The sequence below is a fragment of the Notolepis coatsorum genome (assembly GCF_963971535.1).
Source record: "Notolepis coatsorum genome assembly, chromosome: 10".
NCBI lineage: Eukaryota > Metazoa > Chordata > Actinopteri > Aulopiformes > Paralepididae > Notolepis > Notolepis coatsorum.
Window position 1 is genome coordinate 38,957,612 of NC_140174.1, and position 16,118 is coordinate 38,973,729.

At 42.6% G+C, this 16,118-nt stretch overlaps 1 protein-coding gene across 1 annotated transcript in view; it reads left to right on the forward strand.

Annotated features, from left to right (window-relative positions):
- The first annotated feature begins 2,019 nt into the window (after window positions 1–2,019).
- adam9b (ADAM metallopeptidase domain 9b) overlaps window positions 2,020–16,118 on the forward strand; it is a 42,120-nt gene continuing 28,021 nt past the window's right edge. Inside the window, exons 1-11 of the mRNA XM_084323796.1 lie at window positions 2,020–2,151; window positions 2,641–2,747; window positions 6,982–7,058; window positions 7,158–7,236; window positions 7,367–7,443; window positions 7,580–7,754; window positions 7,876–7,938; window positions 8,291–8,362; window positions 8,501–8,670; window positions 8,894–8,984; window positions 9,433–9,563. Coding sequence (XP_084179922.1) covers window positions 2,085–2,151; window positions 2,641–2,747; window positions 6,982–7,058; window positions 7,158–7,236; window positions 7,367–7,443; window positions 7,580–7,754; window positions 7,876–7,938; window positions 8,291–8,362; window positions 8,501–8,670; window positions 8,894–8,984; window positions 9,433–9,563 — 1,109 coding nt within the window. The 5' untranslated portion in view covers window positions 2,020–2,084. The remainder of the gene's footprint in view (window positions 2,152–2,640; window positions 2,748–6,981; window positions 7,059–7,157; window positions 7,237–7,366; window positions 7,444–7,579; window positions 7,755–7,875; window positions 7,939–8,290; window positions 8,363–8,500; window positions 8,671–8,893; window positions 8,985–9,432; window positions 9,564–16,118) is intronic.

The following is a 16,118-nucleotide window of genomic DNA, read 5'->3' on the forward strand; positions in this document are numbered from 1 at the left end:
CCATACATTATACACTGAGAAACCACAGCCGAGAGTGAGCTCTCCGGGAACAGAATCCCGGAGGAAAACGGCCCAAAGGGAGGGTTGACATAGCAGCTTTGAAGCAGAGAATAATATATGTACAAGGCGGAAGAGACCCTTCTGCGCTAAACCAATCAGAGAGGGTCTTCGCTGTATGTGGCTAGCCAATCAGAGAGCGTCTTCGCACACATAGGCTACGGAAAAAAATCAAGCTGCACCTCCGAGTACTTCGAGAAACTTCCATACTTTCTGTGGCTGCCACAGGCTTGCCCAGTGAGAGGATTCTCCGGCGCTGCAGCTGGACCCTACTCCATGACAGTGAGAGCACTGTAGAAATAATAGACTGACGCGACCACAAGAGGCGCATACCGCCACCAGAGCCGTTGAAGAGACCATAGATATTATGTACAATCCGCGTCTATACTTTCCGTAGCCGCATTTCTGGCAGACGCTCTCTGATGGAACAGCCTGCAGTGCAAACTACCTGGTGTTCTATCGCCATGCTCTAAGACAAACTAACCTTAACCAACTTCGAAAGAGTGCCTAAGCATAACCGTAGAAAGAAGTAGCCGTCACGCTCTAAGACAAACTCTAACCTTAACCAACTGCGAAAGAGTGTAGAAACAGGCGTTGGCCAATCAGAGAGCGTCTTCCCAGAAATGCTACGGAAAGTATAGATTTCTTCTTCTTCAATGATTTAATGGCGGGTCGCGACCACAAGAGGCGCATACCGCCACCTGTACTTCCCAGCAACTGAGTGTTGAAGTTGCGCGATGGTTTGCGCATTTGCGCCAGCGTTTGATTGTTTTTCGAATTTGCATACAATAATGTTATGCTATTTAAAAAATCCTGCCAATTTATATAGGTAGGTGGATAAACTATTTTGATTGATACGCATTGATACACAATAATAATGCGTATAATAATGAAAATATTAATTCATTCATTTATGTATATATAATGGCTACTGCTGCCTACATTTGGGAGAATAGATATTCCCAACTAGCTACGCAAATATCAAAAAGACAAACAAACAAAAACACTGTAGGCTAAGCCTAGTTTAAATAGGTAATGTGTGTAATATAGTATAATATGACGTGTATGGTTTATTTCGCTTGTGTTGTTATGTTTTGATTGATTGATTGAAAACTTTATTAACAGATTGCAGAATGGGTACAATACAGTACAGCTCAATACACACAATTGTTAAGGGGATGCAGACCAGAGAAAGACTTTCGTCTTGTTTACATCAGGGTCCCCCATTTTCAATTCATCAGGACATATATGACATACATGACATACAGATAGTCAGTACTGCTACATCTATACATTTATGACATACCAGATTTGCAAATACAGTACTGTTTGTGATACAGAAGGAGTCAAGAAAAGGGAGTATATACATTTGACGTAGAAACTGTACATTGGAGGAGGTTGGGTGGGGGGGGTTGGGTACATTGGGATATTGACAACCATACTGGGTAATTTACATTGGAGGTGGTTGGGGGGGGGGGCACACTGTATAAACAAGTAAAACTGTACATTGAGGGGGGGGGGGGGGGGAGGAGACACTGTACAAACAAACAAAATTGTACATTGAACTATTGACAACCATACTAGGTAAATGACTGTACATTGGAGGGGGTTGGGTTAGGATATTTACAGGGGCCAGTGTTGAATTGCAGTCTCCCGTAGGTGTCCCTTGAGAGAGGTTTTGAAAGTGGGTAGTGATCCACATTCCTTTACAGCTTTGGGTAGGGCGTTCCACATTGATGTGGCATAATTGCGAAACGTGTTTAGTCCCTTATTTGTCTTGTTAAGATAGTTCATTGATACAAATTAAAATAGATTAACCGGTTCAAAATATTCGCAATGATTTGTTACTCCTCCTGCTCCACCTGTTAAGTCAGTGAGTCTACCCACAGCCTACACACCCCTTGCGACGGGGCGCACCTGAGTTAGAGACCCTGCCCTTTAGAGAGACGACAGCCAGATCAGAACACGTCGTGCGTCGATACACCCACCATCAGCACCGAAACTAAAAAGCTACTTCAGCGAGGATCATGATTCGAAAATATATGTTGGCTGCTGCAATCTTTCTTTGCTACATCCATGGAAGCGACAACAAAGGTGATTGACATTTTTCATTTCTTGAACCATTATTGTGTTCATGGACTGTCTATATAGCTACTTCTTTGTTGAGTCGCTGTCGTCGTCCGTCAAAGTTGTTGGAAATTACCATCTTTCTATATTGTATGTATTCGTTTGAATACCAATCACTTGTTTGCGTAATCATGTTTTGGAATAGATTCGCACAATTATTTATTTTTTGTTCGCTGAACTAAATCGTGGATCTGGCTGGTGGAGGGCTGTGTCAAATATTTTGTGTGCGTTTGTGTGAGAAATTGAGAATCAATGTTAAAAGCGTGTGTTATAAGAGTTAACGTTAAGCATAGAGAGTGTGGTTAGGAAGTGGTCAAGTGAAATGGCCTCACAGCGGTGTGTGTGTGTGAGAGAGAGAGAAGGACAAAGAGAGAGGAAACAAACATTGATTATCTTTCCATGTGTGTGTGTGTGCATGCATGCACTTTTATGATTGCAATGTTGCTTTACTTTCAGATGTTTTCAGTGGACCCACATCAAAACTTTCCAAGTATACAGTTGTGAATCCTCAGTTAATTCATAGAGGTGTAAGAAGCATCAACGGACTACAGTCATCAGAAGAGGTAGGCATATCTATCTACTTAATACGAGTGTAAACCTCAGACGTGTATAGCGACATATGAACATAGCATTAAAATAATTAAGGTAATGATTCAATAGTTCGTTCAATAGGCGATATCACGTATGTTACTCATTTCAGTAACATGATTGATTATGATATCAAATAGCCAGACTAAAATCTGATACCAGGAGGAGTCATGTGCAACATGTTGGAAAGCAAACCAATGGGATTTCTGTATTTCTGACATAGTCTCTCTGTATTCTCAATCATCTTTTTTGTACAGTGACCCAAAATTAATGGTCTAAGTCTACTGTATTGATACTTACAGTTTAGCACTCAGAATTGGCATTGGCCATACAAAAAAGTGGTGTATTGCATTTGCATCCATGTTCTTGTCTATTGTCTTATTTTAGAGGTATTGTAAATATGTAGATTTAAACTTGTTTATCTTGAACTGGCAGAATTAGACCATTTAAGCCTAAAAGCTTTACATCACAATGCTGTCGTCTTGTCAGCATCTCTTGTACAACAGGGAGAGGGGTGGGGTTGGTCAAAGGAGGTTTCACTCAAGAGAGGAGAGGCAGTGGTAAAATACATAAATGAATAATAATAATAATAATATAATTCCCGTATTTTCTATTTTCTATAGTTAACTACGCCTCAAAATGTCAAAAAGGTAATTGACTACTAAAATCACTATGCCAATTTTAATTTAGTTGAACTACTAGCAAGCTACTGCAAAATGTAATTAAACTACTAGTTTAATTACATGTTTGATTGATTGATTGAAAACTTTATTAACAGATTGCAGAATGGGTACAGTACAGCTCAATGTATACAATTGTTAAGGGGATGCAGACCAGAGAAAGACGTTCGTCTTGTTTACATCAGGGTCCCCTGTTAAAGTTATTACTAGATCTTTGTATTGTCATTATCAACAAATGTCTGAATACATTAAGTTTTGATAAGATTTGATAAGATCTCTAAAAGTCATTATGTGTGTCTCAGTATGTGACGAGACAAACGCTTCTGCTTGTCTTCTCTGCTAAAGCAGGAAGTCCCACTGGGCCTCTCAGGGGCCAGTTCATGTAAACCATTTCCTTAAACAAAACCGCTGTAATAGCACTTTCCTCTCAGAAGAAGACATGTGTATATTCTGAGAGGGTCAGCAGAAGGCGACATGTCTCAGAGAATTAATGGTATGTTCCCTGATGATCACATGATGTTCCTCTTTCTTCTCTGTCCTCTCGCTCTCAATAAAGCTGTTGTAAAACGGGAAGTTCCTCAGTGTGTTCTGAGGAACCGCTCCCTGTTCTGCAGACTTGTAATATAATCCCATTCTGTCTTGTTGTTCTTGGGTACTGAATAAAAGTGCAGTTAGAGGCACAGTGAGAAATCCTTAACATCCCCCATTTTCAATTCATCATAACATATATGACATACACGACATACAGATAGACAGTACTGCTACATCTATACATTTATGACATACCAGATTTGCAAATACAGTACTGTTTGTGATACAAAAAGAATGTAGTGAAACTACTTCCGAAAACTGGTCACAGCAGTCCTTTTACCATTATAATTGGGTGCTTGTTACAGATAACATATCAAAATAAGGATGGTAGCCTCTAGGGGTGGGAGAAAATAATCGAGAATCAAGATTCTATCTTCAATTCACAAAAAATCACAAGTATTTTTCAGTATTTTTGTCATATGGTTTCAACTTTCCTATGATTGTAGAACTATACTGTAAATCATTAGGTCGCCAAGATTTGCTAAGTAGAAAGACTCACACAATATACAAGCTTTGTAAGATGAAGGTTAATAGCAGAATCTAATCTATTGAACAGCCTAGATAATTGTGATGAATCAAGAATTGATGAAATCAAATCGTGACCCCAAAAATCAAAATCGAGAGATTTGAAAAGATTCCCACCCCTAGTAGTCGCAAGTACCCTAATGTAAGTACTTTGTTTGAAAAAAATTGTATCAGGACATCCCAACAAATATGGTTGAGAGTTTGAATTGTTTGATTGTGGACTTTAGGAGGTCGGGGGTCAGGGACTACAGCCCCCTCAGCATCGACGGGGCACCGGTTGAGAGAGTGAACAGTCTTAAGTACTGTACCTCGGAGCCCACATATCCGAGGACTTGACATGGACCACACACATTGACAGTGTTGTGAAGAAGGCACGGCAACGCCTCTACTTCCTCAGGCGCCTAAGGAAGTTCCAAGTCAGTCAGAAGATCCTTAAGAACTTCTACTCATGTACAATAGAGAGCATCCTGACTGGCAATATCACCTCCTGGTTTGGGAATAGCACCGCACAAGACCGTAGCAGACTACAGAGAGTGGCCTGTTCAGCCGAGCGCACAATTGGAGGGGGGCTTCCCACTCTCCAGAACATTTACAACAAGCGGTGCAGGGGTAAGGCTAAGAGAATTATCAAGGACTCCAGCCACCCAAACAACTGCCTCTTTGAACTGCTGCGGTCAGGCAAGCGATACCGGAGTCTCATGGCAAGCACAGAAAGACTCAGAAGAAGCTTCTATCCCCAGGACAGGTTGCTCAACGAACAATAACACTGCAACAACCATCAAATGCACTCACAGCACACACATCCGCACACACTCACTTTAAACAATCAACCCACTGCAGCACCCACTCTACACACTTTAGAACACCTAGACACACTTTATATTTATTGGCAAACACCTTATTGTAAATTGTACCTAAATTGTACCTCATCCCATTTCTGCTCTGCACTATATAGTATATTGTATATTAGTATATTGCATAGTATATTGTATGGTAACTCAGTTACTGCTATCCTGCATTGAACATTGTACATATGTACATACTGAACACTTGTGTCTACGTACGTGACTTCTATTTTTTACTTTTACTTGCTATACTTATTTTATTTCATACTTATCTTTTGTCTAGCACAGTCTGGAGCGTAACAGAAAGAAGCATTTTGTATAAAAGTATTCTGTACTTCTGTATGACAACTATTAAAGAAACTTGAAACTTGAATGCAATTCCTGAAGCACCATTCATCATTCACCTTTGAATCTGTGAGAGAGTAAAACACATTCTGGACTAGCTATTGGTTTTATGATGTAGTAACGGCCTAAATCAATATTATGTGCATATTGCATCAATTGTATTGGATTGTTGCCTTTTGATACTGATACTGATATGGTATCGGTCCGATACCAGACTAAAAATGTGATACCAGGACGCGTGAATATTTTAGGCAACCAACTTGTGTTCAGCGTTTCTCTGATTGGCCACTACGCCCATGTGACCGCGGCAGCGCGAGAGAGCTGCAGTGCGGAAATAGGCTGCATTCTATTGCCATTCTCTGCGACAAACTCTAACCTTAACCAACTCCGAAACAGCGCCTAAACTTAACCCTTCTAACCTTAACCAACTCCGAAACAATGCCTAACCTTAACCCTAACCTTAACCAACTCCGAAACAATGCCTAAACTTAACCATAACCTTAACCAACTCCGAAAGAATATTGGCATGCTCTAAGACAAACTCTAACCATAACCAACTCCGAAACAGCGCCTAAACTTAACCCTTCTAACCTTAACCAACTCCGAAACAATGCCTAACCTTAACCCTAACCTTAACCAACTCCGAAACAATGCCTAAACTTAACCGGCGAAAGAATGCATGTTAAAAAAAAAAAAATTTAAGGGATTCGAACTTGTTACCAACGCACCGCAGGATCCACAGCAAGGCGGCGAACCAGTTGAGCTAGTCGTCGATGTTAAAAGAGGGGGAATTACGGCTGCATAATGCTGCCGCGGCAGAGCTCCGCGGCTCCGCTCCGCTCCGCGGGGGCGTGGCTAGACGCAAGTTGGTTGCCTAAAATATTCATGCCTTTTGCTATACCAAGTATCGATACAGAGTACCGATCCATTGCTTTAAATTGAACAATATAGAATTAGACTATTAGTTTGGGGTCACTGGACAAAATAATTATTGAGAATACAGAGAGAATATATAAAAAATACAGAAAATCACATTGGTTTGCTTTGATTTCCAACATGGCTCCTGGTCCTGGTAGCCCGATACTTGGTATAGAAAAAGTGGTATATTTGTGTTTGCATCCCTGTTCTTGTTGATTTGTTATTTCAAAGAAATTGTAATTGTAGAGGACTGACCTACAGTGTGACCACTTCCTTATTTCCTTGTTCCTGCTTCTCTTTCCCAGAGCGATGGAAAAGATACACTTACCTATTCGCTAAACATAACCAAAAGAAAGCACCTCCTTCATCTCAAAAGGAACAAGTAAGGCTCCCTCATTCCTCAGCCATGATCTCATAGTCACCCGCCAATCAACATCATCACTAACAAGGTGACATGCTTGTGTCTTGTTTCCTTCGTCAGGGACTTTTTATCCAAAGACTTTGTTCAGTATTCCCATGATGCAAGTGGCAAGTACACGTCTACACATCCAAAACAACATGTAAGTAAACATTTTTTTTAATAATAATTATAGTACAATCAATCAGCCTGCTTCATTATTATCTCAGGATTTTGAGTTAATAGGTCTTGAGCTGTCTAGTAGTTGAATGTTTTTGTTTTTCTTTGAACAGGGTAATTGCTATTACCATGGGCATGTAGAGGGACAGGAGGATTCTCTAGTAGCACTCAGCACATGCTCCGGCCTCAGGTTTTTGTCGCCCTCATTTCCCATTATCTGCATACAATATAACACACCAGGCCTCCATTCATAAAGTTCTCATATTGAGTTTCTGCTGAACAGACATAAAAGTTATCAATTTTAATCTGCTCTGCTCCCTCTTTAGGGGTGTCATTTTCATCGGCCGCGAGATCTATGGACTTGAACCCGTCCCCCAGTCAAATGAACACATTCTATACCTCCTGAGCGATGTTCAGTCAGAACTCGTCGTCTGCGGAGTAGCCAATGAGACAACAGAAAGTCATTCACCCTTTGACCCTGGCCATTCAGTCACTGAGCGGGTTGGGATGCGCATTGTACTACATATATTGACATTGATATTGATTAATGTATCGACTTGGAAAACGACTGAGATTTCAAATTATTACATTTCCTTTTCTTGTGTTATGACCATTTCAACAGAGGAAGCGCAATTTACCTGATACCAGTTATGTGGAGTTGGCGTTGGTCGTTGATAATCTCAGGGTGAGAAGCTTTGTCAATTTACAGATTATACAATGTGTAGTTATGGTTGAAAATGATTTCAATCAAATGGATCTGATTATCTTTGGTTTTCATTGGTGTAGGAATCCGATGGCTTATATCAAACATTGATATGCAACAGAGTGTGCTCAGAGTTGCCTCAACAGTGTTGCATTCATTATTTATTGAGGAAATATTTTAATATATTTATTGGGGCGAGTGTTTCATGTCGTCTCTCCTTTCTGAGAACATTCACACTACCCAAAAATACATTTTGTCATTGTATTACCGTTGGATAGTCAAAGGCATTCATTGTGGCATTGTCTTATAAATGTTTTTTCTGTTATTTTCACAGTACACATTTAAAAAGAGAAATGAGACCGCTGTGCGAGAAGAGATGGTGGAATTGGCCAATCTACTCGACGCGGTGAGATGTTTTAATTGCTATTGTCAAACTAAATTCTCTTTGCTCCCACACAAAGAGCAACACTCCCATAGGTGAATATATGCTCTAGATACCGTCATCTTTATTGCGCTTATCCTTATTCTTCTGTGGGCATTACAGTATTATAAGCAGCTGAATATCCGAGTGGTGCTCGTGGGCCTGGAGGTGTTCAAGGATGATAATCCCTTTTCCGTGGTGGGATCCGCTGGGGAGGTTTTGGAAAGGTTTGTTAAATGGAGGAAAACCAGTCTGCTACCCCGGATCAGGAACGACGTTGGCCAACTCATCGTGTGAGTACTCTTATTGTCTAGTCCCAGCTATTTGTAGCATTTCGAGCCAAGTACAATGATGCGATGAGCTGGTAACATAACCGAAATTTGTATGTTGTCTGGTAGGGTGCATACCCCGGTAGCCTGATCTGCTCTCGCAAATGTAACGTGATCCCAGGCTTTTGTCTCGTCGTATTTGACAGTTCTCGTTGCTATGCTTTTCTCTTCCCCCCCCCCTCCTCAGTGGTCGTCCCGGTCCGTACGGGGGAGCGGTGCTCGGCATGGCCTTCGTGGGCACGGTCTGTTCCGTGGCGTCTTCTGGAGGAATCAATGTGGTCGGTTCTACTTCCTTTTAGCTTCTTGCATCCGCTGATGTTCTACTGCTTTGACATTGTGAGCTGTTGTTTTGGAAGCCGATGCCGTCTGTTTAATTCATGAAGAGCTCTATTGTAGTGCACTTCATTCTCACAGACCATGGCACGCACACACACACACACACACACACACACACACACACACACACACACACACACACACACACACACACACAGGTGTCAAACAGGTTAGGCGTTGCTATAAACTCTGTACACTCAGTGGCTGCATTCCTATTTGGGTTGTGGGCATTTCTCTGATTCGTCTTGTATCATTATCTCTATTTGTAGTTCTGCGAATAGACAACATACTGACATACTGCCAACTTCCCGGCTGTGTGACGTGGTTATGTGACATGGATGATAGACTATAAACAATGTGAGACTTGAATGTACTGGGTGTGTTTTACAGTTCAGCGACAACAGTCTACCGTATTTCTCCACCGTGGTGGCCCACGAGATGGGCCACAACCTGGGCATGAACCACGACGACGAACGCTGCAGCTGTGACGGAGGAAGTTGTATCATGTCAGCCAGCGCCAGGTAAAATTAATCTTGCAAACTGTCAGAGAAATTATAAAGAAATTTTCCCCTCGATAAGAGATTGAATAGGGACACAAGTGTGTCGCAAATGCAAAGCTGGGCAGATACTTTGTTCACAGGAGTCTGTGTCATGTCTGTGAACCACCACCAGGGGCAGAGAGGCGGTGCGTGAGTGAGTGATGCTCTAAAGCAGGAGTGGGCAATACATTTATACAACGGGCCACATGAGAAACCTGAACTGTGTTGGAGGGCCGAACCAATGATAACTTGAACTTAATTCTGCTCAATATTCATTATCTCCAATTGTAAAAATTGACCGCGGGCCGGACACGGACGCCCAAAGGGCCGGAAGTGGCCCGTGGGCCGTAATTGCCCAGGTCTGCTCTAAAGCCTCCAATATGTGTATTTTTAGGTAACAAACTCTGGGTGTACGGTGATAGAATCTTGAAGGGTAGAACTTGCAGATGGAACATAAGCTTTTCACAACTATGTTTACGAATGATATGAATGGAAACCAAAACAAAACTCAAGTTTCAAAATGCACTGAAAAGTCCACCAGCTGTCATTAAGTCCTTATTAAAGGAACACGCCAACATTATGGGAAATGCGCTTACCCATTTTCCCTGTTCTGTCCCCCATCATGGTTAACATTATTAACACCTCCTTAGCGTCTGGCACTGTCCCCTCCAGTCTCAAAATGGCTGCAGTCACCCCCATCCTAAAATAACAAGGTTTGGACCCGGATGAACTCAACAACTACCGGCCGATCTCCAACCTTATTTTCCTCAGTAAGATCTTGGAAAGACCAGTTGCCGCCCAACTCCACCAACACATGTCAAACCATGAGCTCTATGAACCCCTTCAATACGGTTTTAGAGCCAATCACAGCACAGAGACTGCACTAATCAAAATCACTAACGACCTCCTCATTGCTGCTGACTCTGGATACATCAACATTAAACATTTTCTCAACCTTTTTGCTGCATTTGATACAGTCTGCCACACTACCCTTCTGAACCGCATGTCTGACTATCTCAGCATCACTGTCACAGCTCTCTCCTGACTCCAGTCATATCTCTCAAACAGGAAACAGTTCATCACCATCAACAACTCCAGATCCCCCCCTGCCCCAGTCAACCAAGGAGTACCTCAAGGTTCTGTCCTTGGCCCCCTCCTTTTCATAATTTACATGCTTCCCCTTGGCCAGATCATCCGCCAACATGGCCTCAACTTTCACTGCCACGCTGACGACACTCGGCTCTATGTATACACCAAACCCTCCACACAGCTCAAGTTTCAAGTTTCTTTAATAGTTGTCATACAGAAGTACAGAATACTTTTATACAAAATGCTTCTTACTGTTACGCTCCAGAGACTGTGCTAGACAAGATAAGTATGAAATAAAATAGTATAGCATGTAAAATAGAAGTAAAAATAGAGGTAAAATAGTATAGCATGTCAAATAGAAGTAAAAATAGAGGTCACAGTGTTCAGTATAGACATATGTACAATGTTCGATGCAGAATAGAAGTATCTGAGTTACCATACAATATGCAATATACTATGCAATGTACTAATATACAATACTATATAGTGCAAAGCAGAAATGGGATGAGGTACAATTTACAGTAAGGTGTACGAGTTGTAGTGCAAATCCTTTACCAATAAATATAAAGTGTGTTTAGGTGATCTAAAGTGTGGAGAGTGGGTGCTGCAGTGTGTTGTTTGTTTAAAGTGAGTGTGTGCGTGTGGATGTGTGTGCTGTGTGCATTTGATGGTTGTTGCATAGTGTTTATTGTTCGTTGAGCAGCCTGATGGCCTGGGGATAGAAGCTTCTTCTGAGTCTTTCTGTGCTCGCCTTGAGACTCCGGTATCGCTTGCCTGACCGCAGCAGTTCAAAGAGGCAGTTGTTCGGGTGGCTGGAGTCCTTGATGATTCTCTTAGCCTTACCCCTGCACCGCTTGTTGTAAATGTTCTGGAGGGTGGGAAGTCCCCCTCCAATTGTGCGTTCAGCTGAACGTGTCACTCTCTGTAGTCTGCTTCGGTCTTGTGCAGTGCTATTCCCAAACCAGGAGGTGATGTTGCCAGTCAGGATGCTCTCTATTGTACATGAGTAGAAGTTCTTAAGGATCTTCTGACTGACTTGGAACTTCCTTAGGCGCCTGAGGAAGTAGAGGCGTTGTCGTGCCTTCTTCACAACACTGTCAATGTGTGTGGTCCATGTCAAGTCCTCGGATATGTGGGCTCCGAGGTACTTAAAACTGTTCACTCTCTCAACCGGTGCCCCGTCGATGCTGAGGGGGCTGTAGTCCTTGACCCCGACCTCCTAAAGTCCACAATCATCTCCTCCCCCCCAGTCCTTGTTGAACTGCCTGCACGACCTCAAAACCTGGATGTCATCAAATTCTCTCAAACTCAACAGCAACAAAACGGCTCATGGTTGTGGCTTCCAAGGCACTGCTCAGGAAGGTTGGTGATCTAGTCCTCACCATCGATGGCTGCTCCATTCTCCGCTCTTCAGAAGTCCGCAACCTAGGTGTCATTCTGGACTCTACACTCTCATTTATCCCCCATATCAAATCTGTCACTAAATCAGCCTTTTCTCACCTCAAGAACATTTCAAGACTCCGGCCCTCACTTACAGACTCTGTGGCTGAAACCCTCATCCACGCCTTCATCACTTCCCGCTTGGACTATTGTAATAGGGTCCTATCCGGGGTGACCCACAAAGCCCTGGATAGGCTCCAGTACATTCAGAACTCTGCCGCCAGGGTTCTCACCTGCACCAAACCCTGGCAGCACATCACCCCCACCCTCATACACCTTCACTGGCTTCCTGTAAAATCTTGTGTCACCTTCAAGATCCTCCTGCTCACATATAAATCCCTACACACCACTGTCCCTCAATACCTATCCGAACTTCTCCACACCTACACCCCCTCCCGGAATCTCCGTTCCTCTGACACAGGCTTACTTACCATCCCACAAGCCAGGTTGCGGAAACTTCGGGGACAGGGCTTTTAATGTTGCTGCCCCCACCCTTTGAAACTCCCTCCCCATGGACATCCGAAATGCTAATTCTCTTGTCCACTTTAAAAACCTGCTGAAGACCCACCTCTTCACCCAGGCCTATAGTCTCTGATGCTCCTGAGCATCCTATTCATTCATACAGATGAAGGGAATAAAATCACAACTTGAGATGGGAAAGGGAAGAAATTAAGGTACACAAAACAAACCTTCTATGAATCAGGCCCGAGGGCAACCAAGATCTTAGCAAAACGACTCAGGGCCCAGCAGAGTAGACACTTTATTCACAAAATCAGGGAACCCCAAACAGGAGAAACGATTTATGAACCTGAAGAAATCCAACGTATATTCAAGGAATACTATGAAAAGTTGTACTCGCAACCCGAGATGGAAGATGAGGAGAACATTTTACAGTTTTTAGCATCCCTGGATCTCCCGAGTATAGGGAAAATAGAGAATAAAGCCTTGATCTCCCCATCACAAAGGAAGAACTAGATATAGCCATAGGAAGGCTGAAAGCAAACAAAACGCCAGGGAGCGACAAGTGGCGAGTGGTACAAAATCTTTAAAGAAGACCTGGCCCCAGTAATGCTAGATTCTTTTAACTGGACACTTGAAAAGGCAGAAGCCCCCCCGTCTTGGAAAGAGGCGGTGATAGCAGTTATACCAAAAGAAGGGAAGAATAAGGAGCATTGCGAATCATATCCATATCGATGTTAAATGGGGATTACAAGCTGTTCACATCTATACTGACTAGCAGAATGGAGGACATCCTCTCTGACCTGATTCACGAGGACCAGACAGGGTTCATAATAGGCAGACAGACACAGGACAATGTTAGGCGCACCTTGCATGTGATAGAACAGGTGGAAAAACAACAACTCCCGGCAGCCCTAGTGAGCTTAGATGCGGAAAAGGCCTTCGACAGGGTCAGGTGGTCCTTCCTGTTTAGGGTATTGGAAAGATTTGGATTCAACGAACAATTCATCAGCTGTATAAGAGCTCTATACGACAATCCAAATGCCAGAGTAAAGATTAACGGTAGCTTGTCGGACAGATTCAAACTGTTCAGAGGGACGCGCCAGGGATGTTGTGCAAGTCCCGCCCTCTTCGTGATTTTTGTAGAATCGTTAGCCCAAGCCATTAGAGAAAGTAAAGAAATTGAGGGTGTAAGAATAGCAGAGGGGGAACACAGGATAGGCCTTTTCGCGGATGATATTATAATATACCTCCAGAACCCAAAAGTTCGACCTTCCCCAAGTTAATGACCATACTAAATGATTATGGTTGGATGTCAGGATACAAGCTGAATGTCGCGAAAACCCAGATACTCACTTACAACTTCTCACCCAGTAGTGGGATGAGGAATGATTACAAACTGAACTGGGAAGCTGAATCAATGACCTACCTGGGAGTGATTATCACCAAGGATATGTGCAAATTAGAAGCGGCTAACTACAATAAGATTAATGATAAATTACAGAAGGACTGGTCGAGATGGGCTACACACATGATGGATTTCAGTACCAGAATAGAAGTGATCAAGATGAATATTCTGCCAAGGCTGCTGTATCTCTTCCTCTCACTACCAGTCAAGGTCCCCGACTCCCAATTCATAGCATGGGACAGACAGATCTCAAGGTTCATATGGGCGGGGGGCAGACCTAGGGTGAAATTCAAAACATTGCAAATTGAAAAAGAGGGAGGAGGCCTGACACTACCTAATCTAAAGGAATACTACTATGCAGCCCAGCTGAGGTATGCAGTTTACTGGTGCTCAAGAGCATACAGGGCCAGGTGGAAGGACATAGAAACCCACTTAGGACGTGTCCAACCTCAGGCCAGATTGGGTGTGAAAGAACACACAACAAAACAGGGAAATAATTCAATAGTGGACCACACACTGATGGTTTGGAATGAGGTGGTCAGGAAATACAAATCAAAAGAAGATAGTAGACTTCTGATTTGGCCTTCCCAGACACCAGGGTTCAGACCGGGAGCACTAGACGCCACTTTTGACGGGTGGAGGCCAGGGATAGGGGTATAACAGCCATATGTACACTCTTAGAGAATCATAACTTCATGTCTTTTGAGCAATTTAAGAGAAAGTTTGACTTGGGAAATGACCATTTTTTTTAGATATCTACAGCTGCGACACTTCTATGATACAGAAGTCAAGAATGGGATATCAGTAGGTGGTAATGGGGTGGTGGCAATGATGGAGATAGCGTATATGCGAACTCCAGTGAAAATAGGATCGGAAATGTACAAAAGTTTACAAGTTCGCAACAACTGTGATTCATATAATGTGAAGAAGAAATGGGAAAGTGAACTGAGTATAATCTTGACTGAGGATGATTGGCATTCTATATGTGAGACACAACACTCATCCACTAGCTCTAGAGGATGGAGAGAATTCGGTTGGAAAAATGTGATGAGATACTTTATCACACCGCAAATTAAGAGTAAACAATTAAAAAGGCAACAACCCTGCTGGAGACAGTGTGGACAGATGAATGCCAACCACTCTCACATATTTTGGCTATGTGATAAGGTGCAACCATTTTGGGAGAGCGTTACACAGGAAATGTACAGAATTCTTAGCTATGAGTTCCCCATGGAACCCCAGCTGATATACCTGGGTTTGATCACAGAGAAGATCATACACAATGAAGACTTGTACCTGTTCAAAATCATGACAATTGCTGGTAAGAAGGCCATCACAAGGAGCTGGCTCAAAGAAGCTGCTCCAGGCATAGTGGAGGAGATAAGCGACATGGAAAAAATGACATTCCTGCTGAGAATGAAGGCAGAGACATACGGCAGACGCTGGTCGAAATGGACAACATATGAGCCGTCAGACGGTTAAAGACTGCCATGACACAAACAAAACAGACCTGACATATTAAGAGCAAATACAGCTCTCTCCCCCCCCACCATACAACACTGTACTGTCCTGTGAGTCCTGTTTGTCCTGTCTGTCCTGTGGTGGTGGTTGTCATATTATTAATGTAAATGTATGTTTATGAAAAATAAAAAAATAAATAGTTATAAAAAAAATAAAAATCATCAGTAACATTACATTGTTTGTATTTCCATCTAGCTCGCGTTAACTAGTGGCTAACCTAGCTCACGCTAATGTGGCTAACTGATCGACCTCTCGCACACAATTAATGACATGTTGCGACAGCCATACCGGTGACAATGTTTAGCTTTTAGTGCCAAATGATAAGAGTCTGAGGCGGAGTCTCAAAAGAAAATGTTGAATATTTATTGTGCATTAAAAATCACAACAGCAGTGTTAATTTTGTCAACGAAAATGATTACTAAATATGGTAGTCAACAAAGCTTTTTCCCCTGACTAAATCTAGACTAAAACAAAAAAGTCAAAATCTAGACTAAAACTGACTAAGACTAAAATGCTCAGACCTGTAGTTATGGTGTATATATGTGGAGCACTTCTATGCTCTATAATGGGGTTCCCAAACTTTTCAGGCCGCGACCCAAATAACGGTGTCAGGGAGCCGC